This window comes from Vulpes lagopus, chromosome 2, assembly GCF_018345385.1.
Source record: "Vulpes lagopus strain Blue_001 chromosome 2, ASM1834538v1, whole genome shotgun sequence".
Classification (NCBI taxonomy): domain Eukaryota; kingdom Metazoa; phylum Chordata; class Mammalia; order Carnivora; family Canidae; genus Vulpes; species Vulpes lagopus.
In genome coordinates this window covers 27,153,882-27,173,529 of record NC_054825.1, presented here as the reverse complement: position 1 = coordinate 27,173,529, position 19,648 = coordinate 27,153,882, and the positions used below count along the sequence as shown (strand labels likewise).

General features: G+C 37.7%; 1 protein-coding gene across 1 annotated transcript in view; it reads left to right on the top strand.

Annotated features, from left to right (window-relative positions):
• The window catches only part of BTRC (beta-transducin repeat containing E3 ubiquitin protein ligase), a 187,163-nt gene that overhangs the window by 154,714 nt on the left and 12,801 nt on the right, over positions 1 to 19,648 (top strand). Inside the window, exons 5-11 of the mRNA XM_041743542.1 lie at positions 163 to 394; positions 4,494 to 4,680; positions 9,584 to 9,680; positions 10,295 to 10,432; positions 10,899 to 11,017; positions 17,255 to 17,504; positions 18,009 to 18,127. Of these exons, the coding sequence (XP_041599476.1) occupies positions 163 to 394; positions 4,494 to 4,680; positions 9,584 to 9,680; positions 10,295 to 10,432; positions 10,899 to 11,017; positions 17,255 to 17,504; positions 18,009 to 18,127 (1,142 nt within the window). The remainder of the gene's footprint in view (positions 1 to 162; positions 395 to 4,493; positions 4,681 to 9,583; positions 9,681 to 10,294; positions 10,433 to 10,898; positions 11,018 to 17,254; positions 17,505 to 18,008; positions 18,128 to 19,648) is intronic.

The window sequence follows — 19,648 nt, the reverse complement described above, 5'->3', positions numbered from 1 at the left end:
TGTGTTGCTTTCCATATAATAACAAATATCCGATTACTAATGAGTAACAGAGTGAGCTCCATCATATAGACATAACATAGCTTGCCAGACCAGAAAATTATAGATTTCCCTCATTTCCAAGACTTACTATTTTATGTTTCTCTTAATCCACCCCTTCTGCAGACAAAACTTGCCAATGGCACTTCCAGTATGATTGTGCCCAAGCAACGAAAACTCTCAGCAAGCTATGAGAAGGAAAAGGAACTGTGTGTCAAATATTTTGAGCAGTGGTCAGAGTCCGATCAAGTGGAATTTGTGGAACATCTTATATCCCAAATGTGTCATTACCAACATGGACACATAAACTCATATCTTAAACCTATGTTGCAGAGGGATTTCATAACTGCTCTGCCAGGTATGTCTGTGGGTATTTGTGAGCCATTAATTTGCCTGGAAGATATGTTACAATGCTAATGGAACTGGATCTTCATCTCTTTTTTTTTTTTTTTTTTAAGTCTTTATTGGCTTGATTTTTACAAACTGCATCCTTTATCGTGCCTTCTTGGGGTATAAATAACCAAAGTTACACTCTGGAAATAGAGACTCCTCTTTTCCCTGTCTTCTCCATCTCATGCCCTTCTAGTCATCCTGTTTTTACCCACTGAGAGATGCAAATAATATTTTTTCTAAGGTGTCATATCAATAACATGTCTTTGTTTTAGTTTGAGTTTTTTTATATGTCTAAGTTTTGTAAGATGCAAACTCATGTATTTGGGATTTGGATTTCTATAGGAATTTATCAACAATATTTAATTATAGAGCTGAATAAGAAACATTTTTAATTGAGTATTTTAGAACGCAAAATATCTCAGAAGCCTTCTGACAGTAAATATGTAAACTCCAGGCTTTGCACTCTCACTGGTCTTGGTAACCAAATAATAGCTCATAAACTATATATGTTTAAATATATACTTGCACACACACACTTAAAATACTTTTTTGTGGGGGAAATGATATGATATTTTACTGAATGCTTGGTAGTGATCCTAGGACACTCTGTAGACATCAGTATTTGGGGCATATACTATCTCAAGAAAACCTAAAGTGGTCCTCTTTATTTTAGAAGAAAAGGGAGTGTGGAGGTGCCTGAGAAGCTCCGTTGGTTAAATGCCCAACTCTTGATTTTAGGTTGGGTCATGATCTCTGCGTTGGGAGATCAAGCCCTGCATTGGGCTCCATACTGAGTGGAGTCTGCTTAAGATTCTCTCTCCCTTCCCCTCTGCCTCTCCTCCATGCTGGCATGCATGCACTCTCACAAAAAAAAAAGAAGAAGAAGAAAATAGAGTATAAAAGATGAGTGACTCTCTAAAATATGGTATCATTTTAATTTTTTCAGTTTCCTGATTATAGAATTTATAAGAAATTTAGGAAATTCAAAACAGTTTAAAATATGAAAATGAAATTTCCCAGAATCCCACCATTCAGAGAGTGCTGCTCATATAATATTTTGGCCTGTAGCCTTAATATTTTTTCTAGCTGTGTATGTTTCCTTCTAAAGCTGGGATCATAAGTGTTTGTAACATTGTTTCCTTTTTTTTTTTTTTTTAATTTTTTATTTATTTATGATAGTCACAGAGAGAGAGAGAGGCAGAGACACAGGCGGAGGGAGAAGCAGGCTCCATGCACCGGGAGCCTGATGTGGGATTCGATCCTGGGTCTCCAGGATCGCGCCCTGGGCCAAAGGCAGGCGCCAAACCACTGCGCCACCCAGGGATCCCTGTAACATTGTTTCTTACTATGTTCTCTCAATGTATTTTCCTAAATGTTCCTTTCAAACATAATTATTTAACCCTTTTTTTTTAAGGTAGTAAAGAATATTTTTCCTATTACAAACTTTGCTGTGGTGGACATTCTTATTCACTAATCTTTTGGGCATCCTAGGAAAAAATAACAGCAGTGGGATTCCTATATTAATTCTGTACATTTCAAGGCTTCTAATACTTGCACCAAACTGTCCTACAAAAAATATACCACCCTCTGCAAAACTGTGTGTTACTATGCTTCATCTTTGCCAGTTCTTTTTTAAAATTTGTTTTTCCAAAATTAGAATTTAAACCACCCTTTAAAGCAAAAAGTATCTATGTATAGCTTAGAAATAACTTTTTTTTTCTTTTTTAATAAATAACTATTTTAAGGCTAAATTTGGGATGCCTGGGTAGCTCAGCAGTTGAGCATGTGCCTTCAGCTCAGGGAATGATCCTGTGGTCCTGGGATCGAGTTTTGCATCAGGCTCCCCTCAGGGACCCTACTTCTCCCTCTGCCTGTTTCTCTGCCTCTCTTTCTCTATCTCTCATGAATAAATAAAATATTTTTTTAAATTAAACATAAAGCTAAATTTATACCTATATTTCTTTTGTTAAATAGAATAGACTTCTGCCCCTGCTTTACTCGCTGGATTTTGTTTTAGCCATACGCAAACAGTTTTCATTGTGTGAACAATCTTTGTGTACCTCATTATTGTGGTCTCCCCAATAACCAAGGCATGCTACTATGTAAAGCATATACCATGAAGAATTGAACAGGGGTTGATTAGACCTGTGTATCCTTTGCCCAATCCTGATGCCTGTGTCTGTCTGCTGACCATTTTATAAAATATTAAATCATCAGTCTAATGTTTTACAGCCATTTTAACTTATAAACCTACACCATCTGGCTACATTTAGTAAACCAAACTACTTCAAAAAATGCCTATAATCCATTAATGTAATGGGTTTCTTTGGAGTGTTAGGTGAAATTACTTCCAAAGACTTACTATAGGGACATAGTGAAAGATCAGAACAATTTGATGATAGCCATTAAAAAAACAAGAATGGATTTTGGAAACTTCTGACAGCATAGAAAGTTTCAAATTTAAACATGCAGGGGATCCCTGGGTGGCTCAGCAGTTGAGCGCCTGCCTTTGGCCCAGGGCCTGATCCTGGAGTCCCGGGATTGAGTCCCACATCGGGCTCCCTGCATGGAGCCTGCTTCTCCCTCTGCCTGTGTCTCTGTGCCTCTCTCTCTCTCTCTCTCTCTCTCTCTCTGTCTCATAAATAAATAAATTAAATCTTTAAAAAAAAAAAAAAAAGGCCTGTCATTAAAAAAACAAAAAACAAATTTAAACATGCAGGAATTGTACCATCGCTGTTTTTTTGCATGAAGAACTAATTATTATATCTTTAATTGGCTTATAGTCATTTTCCTTTAATAAGAATTAGGTGATGGATGTCTCCATCTGCTTATGCTTAAATATGAACATGTGATGCCAGCCAAACAAAATCCATTTAATGCTTTCTTTTCTAAATCTGCTGAAAAATGTGACTGATATCCATACAATTTCATAATTAGAATAATGTTTAAGCACATTTGGATTGTTGCTAATGGCGTCCAAGTGTGTCTTTGCATGATTCAGGGGAAAGGCACAAAATGAAATGTGGTATTCTCTTTCCTATTTGTTGAGTTTTTTGCCTCAGGGAGTCAAAGTATGAAGGAATCCTTCTGCACTATTTAAATCTTTAGCAAACCTTTGATCAGTAAACTGAAAGAGGAATAACTTTGAATATGTTTGTCTCACTTGTGAATTAAAGTATCAGCCAAAAGCTTTATTACTATGATCATCCTATTTTATGGGGTCTATTCCTCTGAGGCCTCAGTACAGATTTGGGTGATAGAATATTTTAATTGGGAAGCCCATCCAGTTCAGGCAGTCCAAGATCTAGTTGCACTGTTTTCCTTCAGACATCCTACAAAATGGTCTCTGAAATTCTAACCAAATTATTTATTGGTCTGGGCTTTTTCATTTTTTGGTTAACTGTCATTTAGGTTTTATAGCAGCAACTACTCTCAAACATACTTTTTTTTAAGCATCTGAAATTAAACTCATACTTGAACTTAAACATACCTCTCTGTCTTTCCTCTTGGGATGTTCCTTTACCAATCTGTATTTCCTTCTTCTCTCCTTCTGCATGCCCAAAATTCTATAACCCAGCACATTCTGACTTAGTGCCTCTCCCCTAGTACGTTTAAAGGATATTTCTTTTACTGAACAGCTTTGGAACTGCAGCAGTAATAGAAACAGAATGAGAAATGGACCTAATATAGAGATTTGGGGGGGTCTGAATCACAGACTTTGAGATGCCATCCATAGAACATCCCCTAGTGCTGAAATCCATATAGATAGATGTGAATTGTTTTCTGGAATCCTTTTTATTTTTAATGTCTTGGGGGGTTTGCTGGTTGTTAGCTTTAACTTCCTTATCTAAAGGAAGATGGAAAATACTGTTCATTTCTGTAACCTTATGGAAAAATTATTGACACTCATTTTACCCAAGTTTCTGTTTGAAAAAGAAACTGGACCACACTAGGGACAGTGATGTGCCTTCAGAGCAGAATAAATGCTATTCTGTTTTCAAGGACTTTTTGTAAAAAATCATTCACCACCTATATTCTTCTTTGCCTCCACCCCCTACCAACAGCCCGGGGTTTGGATCACATTGCTGAGAACATTCTGTCATACCTGGATGCCAAATCACTATGTGCTGCTGAACTTGTATGTAAGGAATGGTACCGAGTGACCTCTGATGGCATGTTATGGAAGAAGCTCATCGAGAGAATGGTCAGGACAGATTCTCTGTGGAGAGGCCTGGCAGAACGAAGAGGGTGGTGAGCCTTTTAACTTTCTTACTATTACAGATCATCTTCAGGACCTGCCCATTCAGAATCATTGGAATAACACTGGGAACCAGTGAGACTGCTTATCATTTAATATGATGTTTACCTGGTTTATAGCACAAAATGTAAAATAAAATAGTTGTACAGGTACTTAGTAGTTTTTCTTCTGACCACTCATAAGTGACATAATAATATGTTAATACTACTTTGTAAAAACTGATTAAAAACTGACTTCTGTTTAGAGCATTTTGTTTTCTGAGCAGAAACTAGTGTCCTGACAAAGGGCTGTTGGCAGTTTGTAAGACAGATGACTTTAAATCACACAGAAGCCATCAGATACCTGAAACAGTTCCGGACAAATACAAATAAGTATTTTCTCATTCAGAAAATTTCTTATCTTTAATTCATGTCTGTGGTGGTTTCTCACCTTTGTAATCAAAATTATTTTTACACTCAACTAGAGAAAGAACTCTAGCCACCATTTCTTCATAAGGCCCACCCATATTTTCTCAAGATTTTACTGCTTAATCCTAAATTCCTTAAGGCATTATATAGTTAGCAACCTAAGAGATTTCACCAATTTTGCTGTTGTTCTTTTAACATAAAGGTACCATTTCATTCAAACTTCTGGAAGATACCTTCTATATGTACTTTGCTCTTAGAGGATGTTACTAGAATGTCACTATAAGAAAGTCAGGTGTGAATATTTCATAAGTAAAATAAAGGTGACATATTAAGTATTTTAGCTGATAGATATGCACCAGCAGCCATATGTGTGCTCAGGGATATCCTAAGCAATTAATTTTATCAATTATTTATCTTGGACCATAAAGAGATACAAAACAGTTAAGAAAAAAGGATTAGCTTTTCTTAGCAATTTTCATTAAAATATAGCTGGCTTCTTTTTTTTTTTTTTGCATCTTTGAAATTCATTAATATATAATAAACATAATTACCTAAATATTATACCAAATGCTTCAAGAAATTTCTGTCATTCTGGCTATTAGGAAGACTTTAAAATTTCTCTCAAATTCAGTTAAATGAAGCAAATGTCAGGCAATTCTTTGGCTGTATAAAAATGAATAAATGAAAGCACAGTGTTATTCTTCCCAAATATGTTTTTCTTATTCTCACTTATTTCACTATATAGAAAAATCGAAACCTTTCATAACTTACCTTATACTTTGGAAATAAATTCCTTATAATATAAAAAAAGTAAAAAAGTATATAGTTGTATAGGATTCAGAGTTCATCATTTTGCTAAGTGTGTCAGGACCTGCCTTAGATAGAGAGCAGTTGCTGACATACATGGGAGAATTTTAGGATAGCTAGGAATATTCCACTATCCCTCATGGGGGAAAAAAAAAGGAAAGGAAAAAAACCTTGCTTCCAAATTGGAACATCTGGCCTGAAATCTCTATTACAGAGATTCACTCCCATAGTGATAAAGGTTTTCTTTCCTGTTAAAATATACTTTGCTCCCATTTGGACTGTGAATAACAATAAACCTTTATCAGACATTGGGAGTTCCAGGTTCTTTTTTTGAAGGCAAGAAGAACAAGGAATAGGTGGCAGATTTGGACAGATGCATGTGAAAATGCCAAAGATAAGAGTAGGCTCCACAGTTTTAGTTGGGGGTGGCAGTAAGTAGCAAGATCTGTTATATTAGTTAGAAAGAAAGAAAACAAACTAGATCATTGAAAAGACGGCCTTTTGGCCTTTTAAGAGGAGTATATAAAGGAATGGCTGAGAAATAACCTAGAATCCCGTAGTAATTATCACTCTTTCCTCTATCTATTCAACCACAGGAACCCATTCCTGTTCTTTTGAGTATCCTTCGAAGTTTAGACCATATTCCTGTCTTAAGCTACAGGAAAAAAAGCTATCTTAGCTTAATAGAGTCCTGTGAAATTACAAGTGTCTGTCCACCCCATGAAGACCTCCTTTTAATATCCCCTTGACTTTCTCTGGCTGCTTCTATTTTTAAATCTTGCCTTTCTTCTTGTGTTAGTGTCCTCCCCCTTTAAAATTTTTTAATGTATGATCACTTTCTCGTCTTCTTTCAGATTGCTTTACTAAGCCTACTGTGTCAATAAAATCTGTCCTACCTTTCCCCAAATGCTGGCTTTGAAAGTTTCCTCCAACCAAAAGTAAATAAATAAATATAATTCTCTAATGAAGCTTTGGGTTTAACTTCTATTCCAGTGTTGTATTTTGTATCTAGATGAATTTAACAGTTCGTGACAAGAACTCTTGTTTTTGATTTTCAATAATATTGAATGTGCTCTCTCTGCTCAGTAATGGTAACTCTTAAAAGTATAATAAAAGATCACTTGGAGAATTCCATTTTCTTAATCAGCAGATCACGTTTTATGATAACATTCTGAATTTAATATTGAGCACTTATCAGGTACTCAAATTCTCAAAGATATTAGGCATTTTGTTTTTTGTTTGTTTGTTTGTTTGTTTGTTTTTAATTTTTATTTATTTATGATAGTCACACAGAGAGAGAGAGAGGCAGAGATACAGGCAGAGGGAGAAGCAGGCTCCATGCACCAGGAGCCTGACGTGGGATTCGATCCCGGGTCTCCAGGATCGCGCCCTGGGCCAAAGGCAGGCGCCAAACCGCTGCGCCACCCAGGGATCCCAGGCATTTTGCATAGAAGTGGTCCATGTTGTGAAGGAGCTTCCATCCAAAAAAGGTTTTGACCTACAACACAGATCTAGACTGAAAAACTGGTTTTCAACACCTAGCCACCCTTTTTTTGTAGCACATTTAATTTGAAAGAAATTCAGAAACTTAAGAAAAAATTCAGATACTTTAGCAAGGCATGAAAAATACATTGGGGTAAAAAAAATGAGATCAGACTCTTAGATGGTTTCTCTTTTCTTAGAATGTAGTTTCGTTATATATGAAAAAAAATCTTGGGGTGCTGGTATTCAACTGCCAGAGATAAAAAGGAGGACAGGAATATACGAGGGATGATAGGCCCTGGAAGACAATAAAATAGTTAAGAATATAGACTCTGAAGTCAGATTCAAATTCCAGGTCTACTCAGCTGGTTATATGTGACCTTGAACAGGTTACCTGACCTCCATGACATTTGATTTCTTTATTTGCAAAATAATTGTAGTGATTCTCACCTCATGAAAGGATGTTGGAATTGAAATGATCAACTTATAATTATTAACCAGATTTAAAATCTCTTAATTCAAAATCTGTTGTTTGCTTGTGGTATGTTTGCAGAATAAGATTGTTCAGAGAAGAGCAGCTGGAGTGGCTCAGCAGTTTAGCGCCACCTTCAGCCCAGGGCCTGATCCTGGAGACCAGGGATCGAGTCCCACATCGGGCTCCCTGCATGGAGCCTGCTTTTCCCTCTGCCTGTGTCTCTGCCTCTCTCTCTCTCTCTCTCTCTCTCTCTCTCTCTGTGTGTGTGTGTGTGTGTGTGTCTCTCATGAATAAATACATAAAATCTTAAAAAAAAAAGATTGTTCAGAGAAGTGTACTTGTGACCCAGAATTATTTCATAATGTGTCTTGTTTGTCCTTTATGTTGATGTATCATGTTTCTTGCTCCTATTAGCTCCCCTTTAAAAACTATTATTTTAGCGTCACCATTGTAAATTTCCCTTCCTGTATTAACATAGAAGTGAAAGGCGGTTACCTTCCTGACAGGAAATTTTCTCAACTAATTTTCAAGGTGTATAATAGGAAGAGGGCAGGGGAGAAGCGCTCCTGGAGACATTGAACAATTAATTATATTGTAATGGAGCTATAGAGGGAGGAGTGTATGACTGGCCCAGAGAAAACATGATTTCTCTGGTGCCAGGATTACACTCAGAGGCATTTCTGCCTATCTCCACTTTGCAAGGCACAGTGCCAGTGAGAACAGCAGTTAGTACACCCATAGTGGGGTTTACTAGCTTCCACACCGTGTTTGGTGGGTTCTTAACTTCAGGATGAGGAATTAAATTTTTTACCCAGCAGGAAGTGATTGCCATTTACTGATTTTTTTTTTGTAGCAAAGATCTAGCTTGGGATATGAGTATTACAGAGATGTGCTGTCATAAGGAAGGAGATGGTAACAAATGTTGCTCACTGGAATCAAGGATAGGCAGTAAAATGCATGTATGTATGTGCATAGCCAGGAACACACCTGTGAAAGAATGTTATGTCTTAGACTTGACAGCACAGTGCTCTTAGGCATCTTTTCATCTTCTTCTCTACCTACTGCTGGATACTCCTTTGTCCCTTTTGCTTGCTGTCAAAATGAATTGCTCCTTTAAAGCTTAGCTACACCAATAACCATCAGCCTGGGTGCCTGAGCTGCCACTACACCTTACCCCATGTAAATGAAGACATGATTCCCAACACAGACGCATTCTTAACTGCCCACAATGCTAGGCTCTACTGACATGGGCACAGCTTAACTCAATGGGGGAAAAGAAATACTATCCACATAGTACTCAATGGGGGAAAGAAAGAAAAACAAACTGTGGGGCATTTGCCCAGTTCAGAGGTAGTAGTTATCATCACTAATAAAATTTCCAAAAGATAAGACTAATGAATCTTTGTGTACAGATGTCTGATAGATCAGTTGATAAATTCTGATTATACGTATGCTATTTGTTTACCTTAATAACATTATACTCTGATGGCTGCATTGCAAATCATTGTGTTGACAATCAGTATTGACCAAGTTCCTTAGAACCCAGAAAGTTACTCCTTGACATAGGACTCCTAAAATTAGGCTTAACCTCACACCTTTCCAGGCTAGTTATAGCGATTATGTGGAATTTTAACTGTGAAAACACTTTGGAAGAAATATGAATGAAGCTCCCTGTAAATGTGTAATTTTGTGATTTTTATTGGGAAATATTTGTTGTTTTTTTAGGGGACAGTATTTGTTCAAAAACAAACCTCCTGATGGGAACGCTCCTCCCAACTCTTTTTATAGAGCACTTTATCCTAAAATTATACAAGACATTGAGGTAAGAATCTATATATGTATGTATGTATATTTGGGTATTTGCCAAATACTAGAGAATCATCAACATTCTTCAGTAACAGCATTGTTTCTGCAAACCCATTAAGGTTTATTAATGTGGGTTAAAAATAAATTTAAGTAAATAGAGGAGGTAAAATACAGTAAATTGCCAGGTTAAAAGTTTAAAGAATGTTATAGCAGTAAGACTGTTGAAGTTGCACTTATAATCTGATATTCAAATATCTTCTGAATTGAGCCTCTCTGGAAGTTCACTAGTAGAAATGGCTACCACATATGTATGAGAAGCACTAAGTACGTAACCTCATGTAGTACATACATAGCTTGCCCTCTGTTGCCCTCTTTTCACCAGGTTTATCATTTAATTGAGTTATATGTGGGAGAGTTCTAGAAAATAAATCTTTAATAGTTTTGCAAATGGAAAAATGTTATGCAGTTTTAAACAGTAGCTTTTTAAAAACATTTTTAGTTTTCCTTAAGGTTTATATATTTAATAGAGTGAAGCATTGAGCATTTGTCATTGGTTGCCAAGAAGGTCAGATAAGAATTTAGTCCTGGTCCTTTCCTAATTACTGCCTCTTTACTGTTCCTTCTCCTCAGACAATAGAATCTAATTGGAGATGTGGAAGACATAGTTTACAGAGAATCCACTGCCGAAGTGAAACAAGTAAAGGAGTTTACTGTTTACAGTATGATGATCAGAAGATAGTAAGTGGCCTTCGAGACAACACAATCAAGGTGAGGTCTGTTCAGTTATGGGAGGGTAGCCGAATGAGCAAGAGTGTCCACATTAATAAAGCAGTCCAAGCATCATCTCTAAGCATTATTTCAAGAAAGTAAATGAGAGTTTTAGGTTCTTTTCAGTCACAAACCCAGAATCATTTCCTTAAAGGACAGTTACCTGCTTCTTGCCAGAAGCACGTCCTGGGTTAAATTCTCTTCTTAAAGTGCACTGAGTGTGCTATCACTCCTTTGGGCCTCACATAATTATAGGCTACCTCTGTTCCTTGATGAAAAGGATAAAGTCTGCATTAGTATTGAAGCCACATATATATAGGTGCTTTGCTATACCTATAGAGAAGAATGCATTCCACATTGCTCTGGGCTTTGATTCTTTCGGGGAATCAAACACGTAATAGAGCCAACAAGTCTCAGCAGCACGCCATTATCACATTGATCAAAAGGATCTTGTTTGCCATCCTAGATCTGGGATAAAAGCACGTTGGAATGCAAGCGAATTCTCACAGGCCACACGGGTTCTGTCCTGTGTCTCCAGTATGATGAGAGGGTGATCATAACTGGATCATCGGATTCTACGGTCAGGTAGAAAATTTCAAATGATCTTTTGAACTCTGGAATACCATATCTCCTCTGTTCTTTGTCATAGAAAGTTAGTAATTTTGTGTATAGCTGCCTGAACACAGTTCTGAAACTTCATAACTTAAGAAGAATAAACCATCAGCTTTCCACATCATTGTCCACCTAGAACTAGAAAACTTGATTTAGGAATGATTAAGGCAAGTTGACATTTTTTTTCACATTGAAGAAACTACATATTCTATTTTAATTTTGGGGAATCATCCATTATAGAAACTTGGTAAACCTTGCATTTGTTAGAAAAACCACCTCACAGGGAAATGATGTGAATGGAATAAAGCTTCCTTTCAGGTGGTTATAACTGTGGTATAGGCATGCCATTATCTCCTTTGTGGTTTTTTTTTTTTAATTTTTATTTATTTATGATAGTCACACACACAGAGAGAGAGAGGCAGAGACACAGGCAGAGGGAGAAGCAGGCTCCATGCACTGGAGCTGACTGTGGGATTCGATCCCGGGTTCTCCAGGATCGCGCCCTGGGGCCAAAGCAGGCACCACACCGCTGCGCCACCCAGGGTTCCCCATTTTCCTAGAAGTGGTCCATGGTGAGGAGCTTACTCCAAAAAATGTCTTTGACCTACAACACAGATCTAGTTGAAAACTGGTTTTCAAATTGCACCTTTTTTGTGGCACATTTAATTGAAGAGAATATCAGATTAGAAAAATTCAGTCTTAGAAGGCATGAAAATCATGGGGTAAAAAAAATGGATCAGACTTTGATGGTTTCTCTTGTTAGAATGTTTTCGTAACTATATGAAAAAATCTTGGGTCTGGTATTCAATGCAGAGATAAAAAGAGGACAGAATAAGAGGAAATAGGCCCTGGAAGACAATAAAATAGTTAAGAATATAGACTCTGAAGTCAGATTCAAATTCCAGGTCTACTCAGCTGGTTATATGTGACCTTGAACAGGTTACCTGACCTCCATGACATTTGATTTCTTTATTTGCAAAATAATTGTAGTGATTCTCACCTCATGAAAGGATGTTGGAATTGAAATGATCAACTTATAATTATTAACCAGATTTAAAATCTCTTAATTCAAAATCTGTTGTTTGCTTGTGGTATGTTTGCAGAATAAGATTGTTCAGAGAAGAGCAGCTGGAGTGGCTCAGCAGTTTAGCGCCACCTTCAGCCCAGGGCCTGATCCTGGAGACCAGGGATCGAGTCCCACATCGGGCTCCCTGCATGGAGCCTGCTTTTCCCTCTGCCTGTGTCTCTGCCTCTCTCTCTCTCTCTCTCTCTCTCTCTCTCTCTGTGTGTGTGTGTGTGTGTGTGTGTCTCTCATGAATAAATACATAAAATCTTAAAAAAAAAAGATTGTTCAGAGAAGTGTACTTGTGACCCAGAATTATTTCATAATGTGTCTTGTTTGTCCTTTATGTTGATGTATCATGTTTCTTGCTCCTATTAGCTCCCCTTTAAAAACTATTATTTTAGCGTCACCATTGTAAATTTCCCTTCCTGTATTAACATAGAAGTGAAAGGCGGTTACCTTCCTGACAGGAAATTTTCTCAACTAATTTTCAAGGTGTATAATAGGAAGAGGGCAGGGGAGAAGCGCTCCTGGAGACATTGAACAATTAATTATATTGTAATGGAGCTATAGAGGGAGGAGTGTATGACTGGCCCAGAGAAAACATGATTTCTCTGGTGCCAGGATTACACTCAGAGGCATTTCTGCCTATCTCCACTTTGCAAGGCACAGTGCCAGTGAGAACAGCAGTTAGTACACCCATAGTGGGGTTTACTAGCTTCCACACCGTGTTTGGTGGGTTCTTAACTTCAGGATGAGGAATTAAATTTTTTACCCAGCAGGAAGTGATTGCCATTTACTGATTTTTTTTTTGTAGCAAAGATCTAGCTTGGGATATGAGTATTACAGAGATGTGCTGTCATAAGGAAGGAGATGGTAACAAATGTTGCTCACTGGAATCAAGGATAGGCAGTAAAATGCATGTATGTATGTGCATAGCCAGGAACACACCTGTGAAAGAATGTTATGTCTTAGACTTGACAGCACAGTGCTCTTAGGCATCTTTTCATCTTCTTCTCTACCTACTGCTGGATACTCCTTTGTCCCTTTTGCTTGCTGTCAAAATGAATTGCTCCTTTAAAGCTTAGCTACACCAATAACCATCAGCCTGGGTGCCTGAGCTGCCACTACACCTTACCCCATGTAAATGAAGACATGATTCCCAACACAGACGCATTCTTAACTGCCCACAATGCTAGGCTCTACTGACATGGGCACAGCTTAACTCAATGGGGGAAAAGAAATACTATCCACATAGTACTCAATGGGGGAAAGAAAGAAAAACAAACTGTGGGGCATTTGCCCAGTTCAGAGGTAGTAGTTATCATCACTAATAAAATTTCCAAAAGATAAGACTAATGAATCTTTGTGTACAGATGTCTGATAGATCAGTTGATAAATTCTGATTATACGTATGCTATTTGTTTACCTTAATAACATTATACTCTGATGGCTGCATTGCAAATCATTGTGTTGACAATCAGTATTGACCAAGTTCCTTAGAACCCAGAAAGTTACTCCTTGACATAGGACTCCTAAAATTAGGCTTAACCTCACACCTTTCCAGGCTAGTTATAGCGATTATGTGGAATTTTAACTGTGAAAACACTTTGGAAGAAATATGAATGAAGCTCCCTGTAAATGTGTAATTTTGTGATTTTTATTGGGAAATATTTGTTTTTTTTTTTAGGGGACAGTATTTAAATTAGGCTTAACCTCACACTTTTCCAGGCTAGTTATAGCGATTATATGGAATTTTAACTGTGAAAATACTTTGAAGCAATATGAATGAAGCTCCCTGTAAATGTGTAATTTTGTGATTTTTATTGGGAAATATTTGTTGTTTTTTTAGGGGACAGTATTTGTTCAAAAACAAACCTCCTGATGGGAACGCTCCTCCCAACTCTTTTTATAGAGCACTTTATCCTAAAATTATACAAGACATTGAGGTAAGAATCTATATATGTATGTATGTATATTTGGGTATTTGCCAAATACTAGAGAATCATCAACATTCTTCAGTAACAGCATTGTTTCTGCAAACCCATTAAGGTTTATTAATGTGGGTTAAAAATAAATTTAAGTAAATAGAGGAGGTAAAATACAGTAAATTGCCAGGTTAAAAGTTTAAAGAATGTTATAGCAGTAAGACTGTTGAAGTTGCACTTATAATCTGATATTCAAATATCTTCTGAATTGAGCCTCTCTGGAAGTTCACTAGTAGAAATGGCTACCACATATGTATGAGAAGCACTAAGTACGTAACCTCATGTAGTACATACATAGCTTGCCCTCTGTTGCCCTCTTTTCACCAGGTTTATCATTTAATTGAGTTATATGTGGGAGAGTTCTAGAAAATAAATCTTTAATAGTTTTGCAAATGGAAAAATGTTATGCAGTTTTAAACAGTAGCTTTTTAAAAACATTTTTAGTTTTCCTTAAGGTTTATATATTTAATAGAGTGAAGCATTGAGCATTTGTCATTGGTTGCCAAGAAGGTCAGATAAGAATTTAGTCCTGGTCCTTTCCTAATTACTGCCTCTTTACTGTTCCTTCTCCTCAGACAATAGAATCTAATTGGAGATGTGGAAGACATAGTTTACAGAGAATCCACTGCCGAAGTGAAACAAGTAAAGGAGTTTACTGTTTACAGTATGATGATCAGAAGATAGTAAGTGGCCTTCGAGACAACACAATCAAGGTGAGGTCTGTTCAGTTATGGGAGGGTAGCCGAATGAGCAAGAGTGTCCACATTAATAAAGCAGTCCAAGCATCATCTCTAAGCATTATTTCAAGAAAGTAAATGAGAGTTTTAGGTTCTTTTCAGTCACAAACCCAGAATCATTTCCTTAAAGGACAGTTACCTGCTTCTTGCCAGAAGCACGTCCTGGGTTAAATTCTCTTCTTAAAGTGCACTGAGTGTGCTATCACTCCTTTGGGCCTCACATAATTATAGGCTACCTCTGTTCCTTGATGAAAAGGATAAAGTCTGCATTAGTATTGAAGCCACATATATATAGGTGCTTTGCTATACCTATAGAGAAGAATGCATTCCACATTGCTCTGGGCTTTGATTCTTTCGGGGAATCAAACACGTAATAGAGCCAACAAGTCTCAGCAGCACGCCATTATCACATTGATCAAAAGGATCTTGTTTGCCATCCTAGATCTGGGATAAAAGCACGTTGGAATGCAAGCGAATTCTCACAGGCCACACGGGTTCTGTCCTGTGTCTCCAGTATGATGAGAGGGTGATCATAACTGGATCATCGGATTCTACGGTCAGGTAGAAAATTTCAAATGATCTTTTGAACTCTGGAATACCATATCTCCTCTGTTCTTTGTCATAGAAAGTTAGTAATTTTGTGTATAGCTGCCTGAACACAGTTCTGAAACTTCAAAACTTAAGAAGAATAAACCATCAGCTTTCCACATCATTGTCCACCTAGAACTAGAAAACTTGATTTAGGAATGATTAAGGCAAGTTGACATTTTTTTTCACATTGAAGAAACTACATATTCTATTTTAATTTTGGGGAATCATCCATTATAGAAACTTGGTAAACCTTGCATTTGTTAGAAAAACCACCTCACAGGGAAATGATGTGAATGGAATAAAGCTTCCTTTCAGGTGGTTATAACTGTGGTATAGGCATGCATTATCTCCTTTGTGTTTTTTTTTTTTATTTTTATTTATTTATGATAGTCACACACACAGAGAGAGAGAGGCAGAGACACAGGCAGAGGGAGAAGCAGGCTCCATGCACTGGGAGCCTGACGTGGGATTCGATCCCGGGTCTCCAGGATCGCGCCCTGGGCCAAAGGCAGGCACCAAACCGCTGCGCCACCCAGGGTTCCCGCTTATCTCCTTTGAAATGTGTACAGGTGAGCACTGCGCTCTCTTTGCCAGCACCCCCCATGTTGTCCCTGCAGTTTTTAATTGCAAGCTTTATTCAGGGAGGGGTCCTCAATTTCCAGAGGCGTTAGTGATTTGATGATGCAGCCATTATGCTGCTGGAGTCCAGTGTAGCTTGAGTTCTGGGTACCAGCAGCACTGCTGGAAACCTCTGTTAGGAGTTTTGCCTTAAGCCAAAGGATTTAGCAAACATAATGCATCAAAAGTAACTTAAAAAAAGAAAAAAGAAAAAAAGGCAGTTAACTGCATTGTTAGATTCTCTGAAGTTAAATGTTTACCATTCAAAATTATCCTCTGTGAATAGGAAAGGCTGCTCCTGTTTCTTATCTTTTGACTTAAAGGCATAGCAAACTCAGTTCTTAGAGTTATCGACATTTAACATTTATTGATGCTGTGGAGTGCCTCAAGGAAGCCAAAACATTGTAGAGACCTAACATCATTTATAGGGTATAGGTACCCTATAAGGGTACCTATAAGGGACAAAATTATTTTCTAAAAGATGGGGTTAAATTGAAAAAGGAAATGTGTTATGAAAATCAAAGTAAAAATACAAAAATAGAGTAATCAAAGTAAAATATATCATTACACAAAATTCTCAAGCTATCCAAAGGTCCCACACTCTGCCCCCATTTACAATGGGATGGCTATTCTTGATCTTTACCCCCATTCAAGGCACAGAAATGGGGCCTTAGATTTAGAGTATAGCTCATCTTGGCGCTGACCTGTATGGTGAGACTGAAAACCCAGCATTATTAAGCTCAAATCCACAGTACTACGTCAGTCTGTTACAGAAGCTTCTTGGCCTATGTCAGTTCTATTTCCTGAGGGCTATTGATGGGACACTAGTGCTACTGCTATTACTCAGATTCCTATTTTAAAATGTATCTCATTAAAGATAGCAGATTGAATGTCAAGTTTTATAATAACCTTGAAGTCTGGGCCCAACTTGTAGGTGATGGTGGTTACATCCTCATTCATAACCCCCATAACTCACACTCAGTAGTGTGTCTGAAGAATTTCACATTGGCAGCATCCTATCCCTTCCTTTTCCTACTCTCCTAGTCCAGCCCTCTATCTATCAGTTCCGCATTGGCCATCATAACTCTTCACCTCCGCTCAGCCTTAAAGTACACTCTGCTCTCAGGATGGGTAGGGAATGTGGTGGTCAAATAGATTATAGCCAGGAACACCATCGAAACCTCAGATAACCTTCTTAATGTCTTTGTTCCAGGGTGTGGGATGTAAATACAGGTGAAATGCTAAACACCCTAATTCACCATTGTGAAGCAGTTCTGCACTTACGTTTCAATAATGGCATGATGGTGACCTGCTCTAAAGACCGTTCCATTGCTGTATGGGATATGGCCTCCCCAACTGACATTACCCTCCGGAGGGTACTAGTTGGACATCGAGCTGCTGTCAATGTTGTAGACTTTGATGACAAGTACATCGTTTCTGCATCTGGAGATAGGACTATAAAGGTAATGAGGCATTTTTCAGTAAGTCCCCAACTTAGAGTAAGGGAGTTCATGTAAAAATCTGATCCCAGGAAATTTCATATTAAATGTCAGTGTAGAGTAATTTAATATTTAATTCAGATACTAGTCTATGTGTAAAAAGGCAACAAGTGAGACAAGCTGTGTGAAAATTTTGGTTGGTGTCTATTCCTATAAATAATGGTGAGTTTAGAAGGGCAGGGGTAAATTTAGCTTTAAGAAAATTTGTCAACCAGACTAACCCCCTAAAAGTAAATCAATTTGAGGAATTCTCATGTGATAGCAGCCAGGTACAAATTAGCCCTATGTTATTGTGAATTAAACTTGTCCTTTTTTTCTTTTCTCTTTTTGATTTGGTTTGGTTTGGTTTGAGAAGTTGACTTACCGCTGTTGGCTCAGTGCTGTTTTCTGCTTCTCCAAGACTCCAGTTGCCATAGATCTTACTAGTAAAAGCATCAAATCTACTGCCAAATGCAATTTCTCTTTTAGGTATGGAACACAAGTACTTGTGAATTTGTAAGGACCTTAAATGGACACAAACGTGGCATTGCCTGTTTGCAGTACAGAGACAGACTGGTTGTGAGTGGCTCATCTGACAATACTATCAGGTGAGCAGCAAGTGCCTTTACCCAGAAGGGATAACTTTTACCCTGCTATTCATTGTTAGAGAGAGCAAACAAATTTTCAAGTGTATGATATTTATAATGTTTTTCTTTTCTTTTTTAAAGATTTTTATTTTCAAGTAATCTCTACCCCAGCATAGGACTCCAATTTAAAACCGTGAGATCAAGAGTCAAACACTAGCTGGGCATCCCAGATGTTTTTCCTTTCAGTAGCTTCTTCTAGGTTAAAAGTTTGCCACAAAAAAATAGTTTGCCCCAAGCAGAAAGATAGCACAGCAAAGCCTTTTGTTGATGTGTTTCCTTTCTATAATAGTTTATTACCTGTTTTAAAGGTAATGAGGAAGTGGACAAGAGTGATAAGTAGATGGAGGTTGAAGGCCCTCCTCTTTAAATTCCTCCTGTGTACAGTTAAAAAGTGCTAATAAATAGTCAAAGGCCTTTTCTCTCCACCAATATTCTTTTTTTTTTTTTTAATTTTTTATTTATTTATGATAGTCACAGAGAGAGAGAGAGAGAGAGAGAGAGAGAGAGGCAGAGACACAGGCGGAGGGAGAAGCAGGCTCCATACACCGGGAGCCTGATGTGGGATTCGATCCCGGGTCTCCAGGATCGCGCCCTGGGCCAAAGGCAGGCGCCAAACCACTGCGCCACCCAGGGATCCCTCCACCAATATTCTTAAAAAAAGAAAGAAAAAAGATTTGTTTCCCTACTAGAAATTGTACACTGTTTTCTTCACATTACATAATTATCCAGGGAGTTTCTAGCCTTTGAAATTATGAAGAATCCACAGATTGAAGTACTTTTTGGTGTTTTCCCTTCACAAAGATGAATGAGAGATATGAATAGAATTTGGAAGATTTATCAATCCTTTCCCTTCCTTCAAAAAGTACTAAGAAGATAAAAGGGCTCCTTTAGAAAACAACAGAGCTACTGTTAGGTCTAAGGAAATTTTCATTTCATTTGGATTGGTCCAAAAGCATATAGTTTTAAGATTTTATTTTTTTTTTAAGTAATGTCTATACCCAACATGGGGCTCAAACTCAAGCCTGAGATTAATCAAGAGTTGTACGTTCTTCTGACTGAACCAGCCAGGTGCCCCCAGTTTTTTTAATTAGCATGTAAGCATTTTTGAGAACTTGCTTTTGTTTCCATTATAGAGAAAAATTGTCCTGGACAATGGGTGAAAAGAGAAAGTGTCATTAGTAACAGAGGTGGACATACTTTGAGGGCAGGATATCACTGACACTATGTATCTCATTCTTTTTTTAAGATTTTATTTATTTATTCATAGAGACACAGAGAGAATAAGAGACAGAGACACAGGCAGAGGGAGAAGCAGGCTCCTCACGGGGAGCCCGATATGGGACTCGACCCCAGGTCTCCAGGGTCACGCCCTGGGCTGAAGGCGGCATTAAACCGCTGAGCCACCCGGGCTACCCCATGTATCTCATTCTTACTGGTGATTTCAGGAAGCATTACTTTTCTTTTCTTGGTCATTTCCTTCAC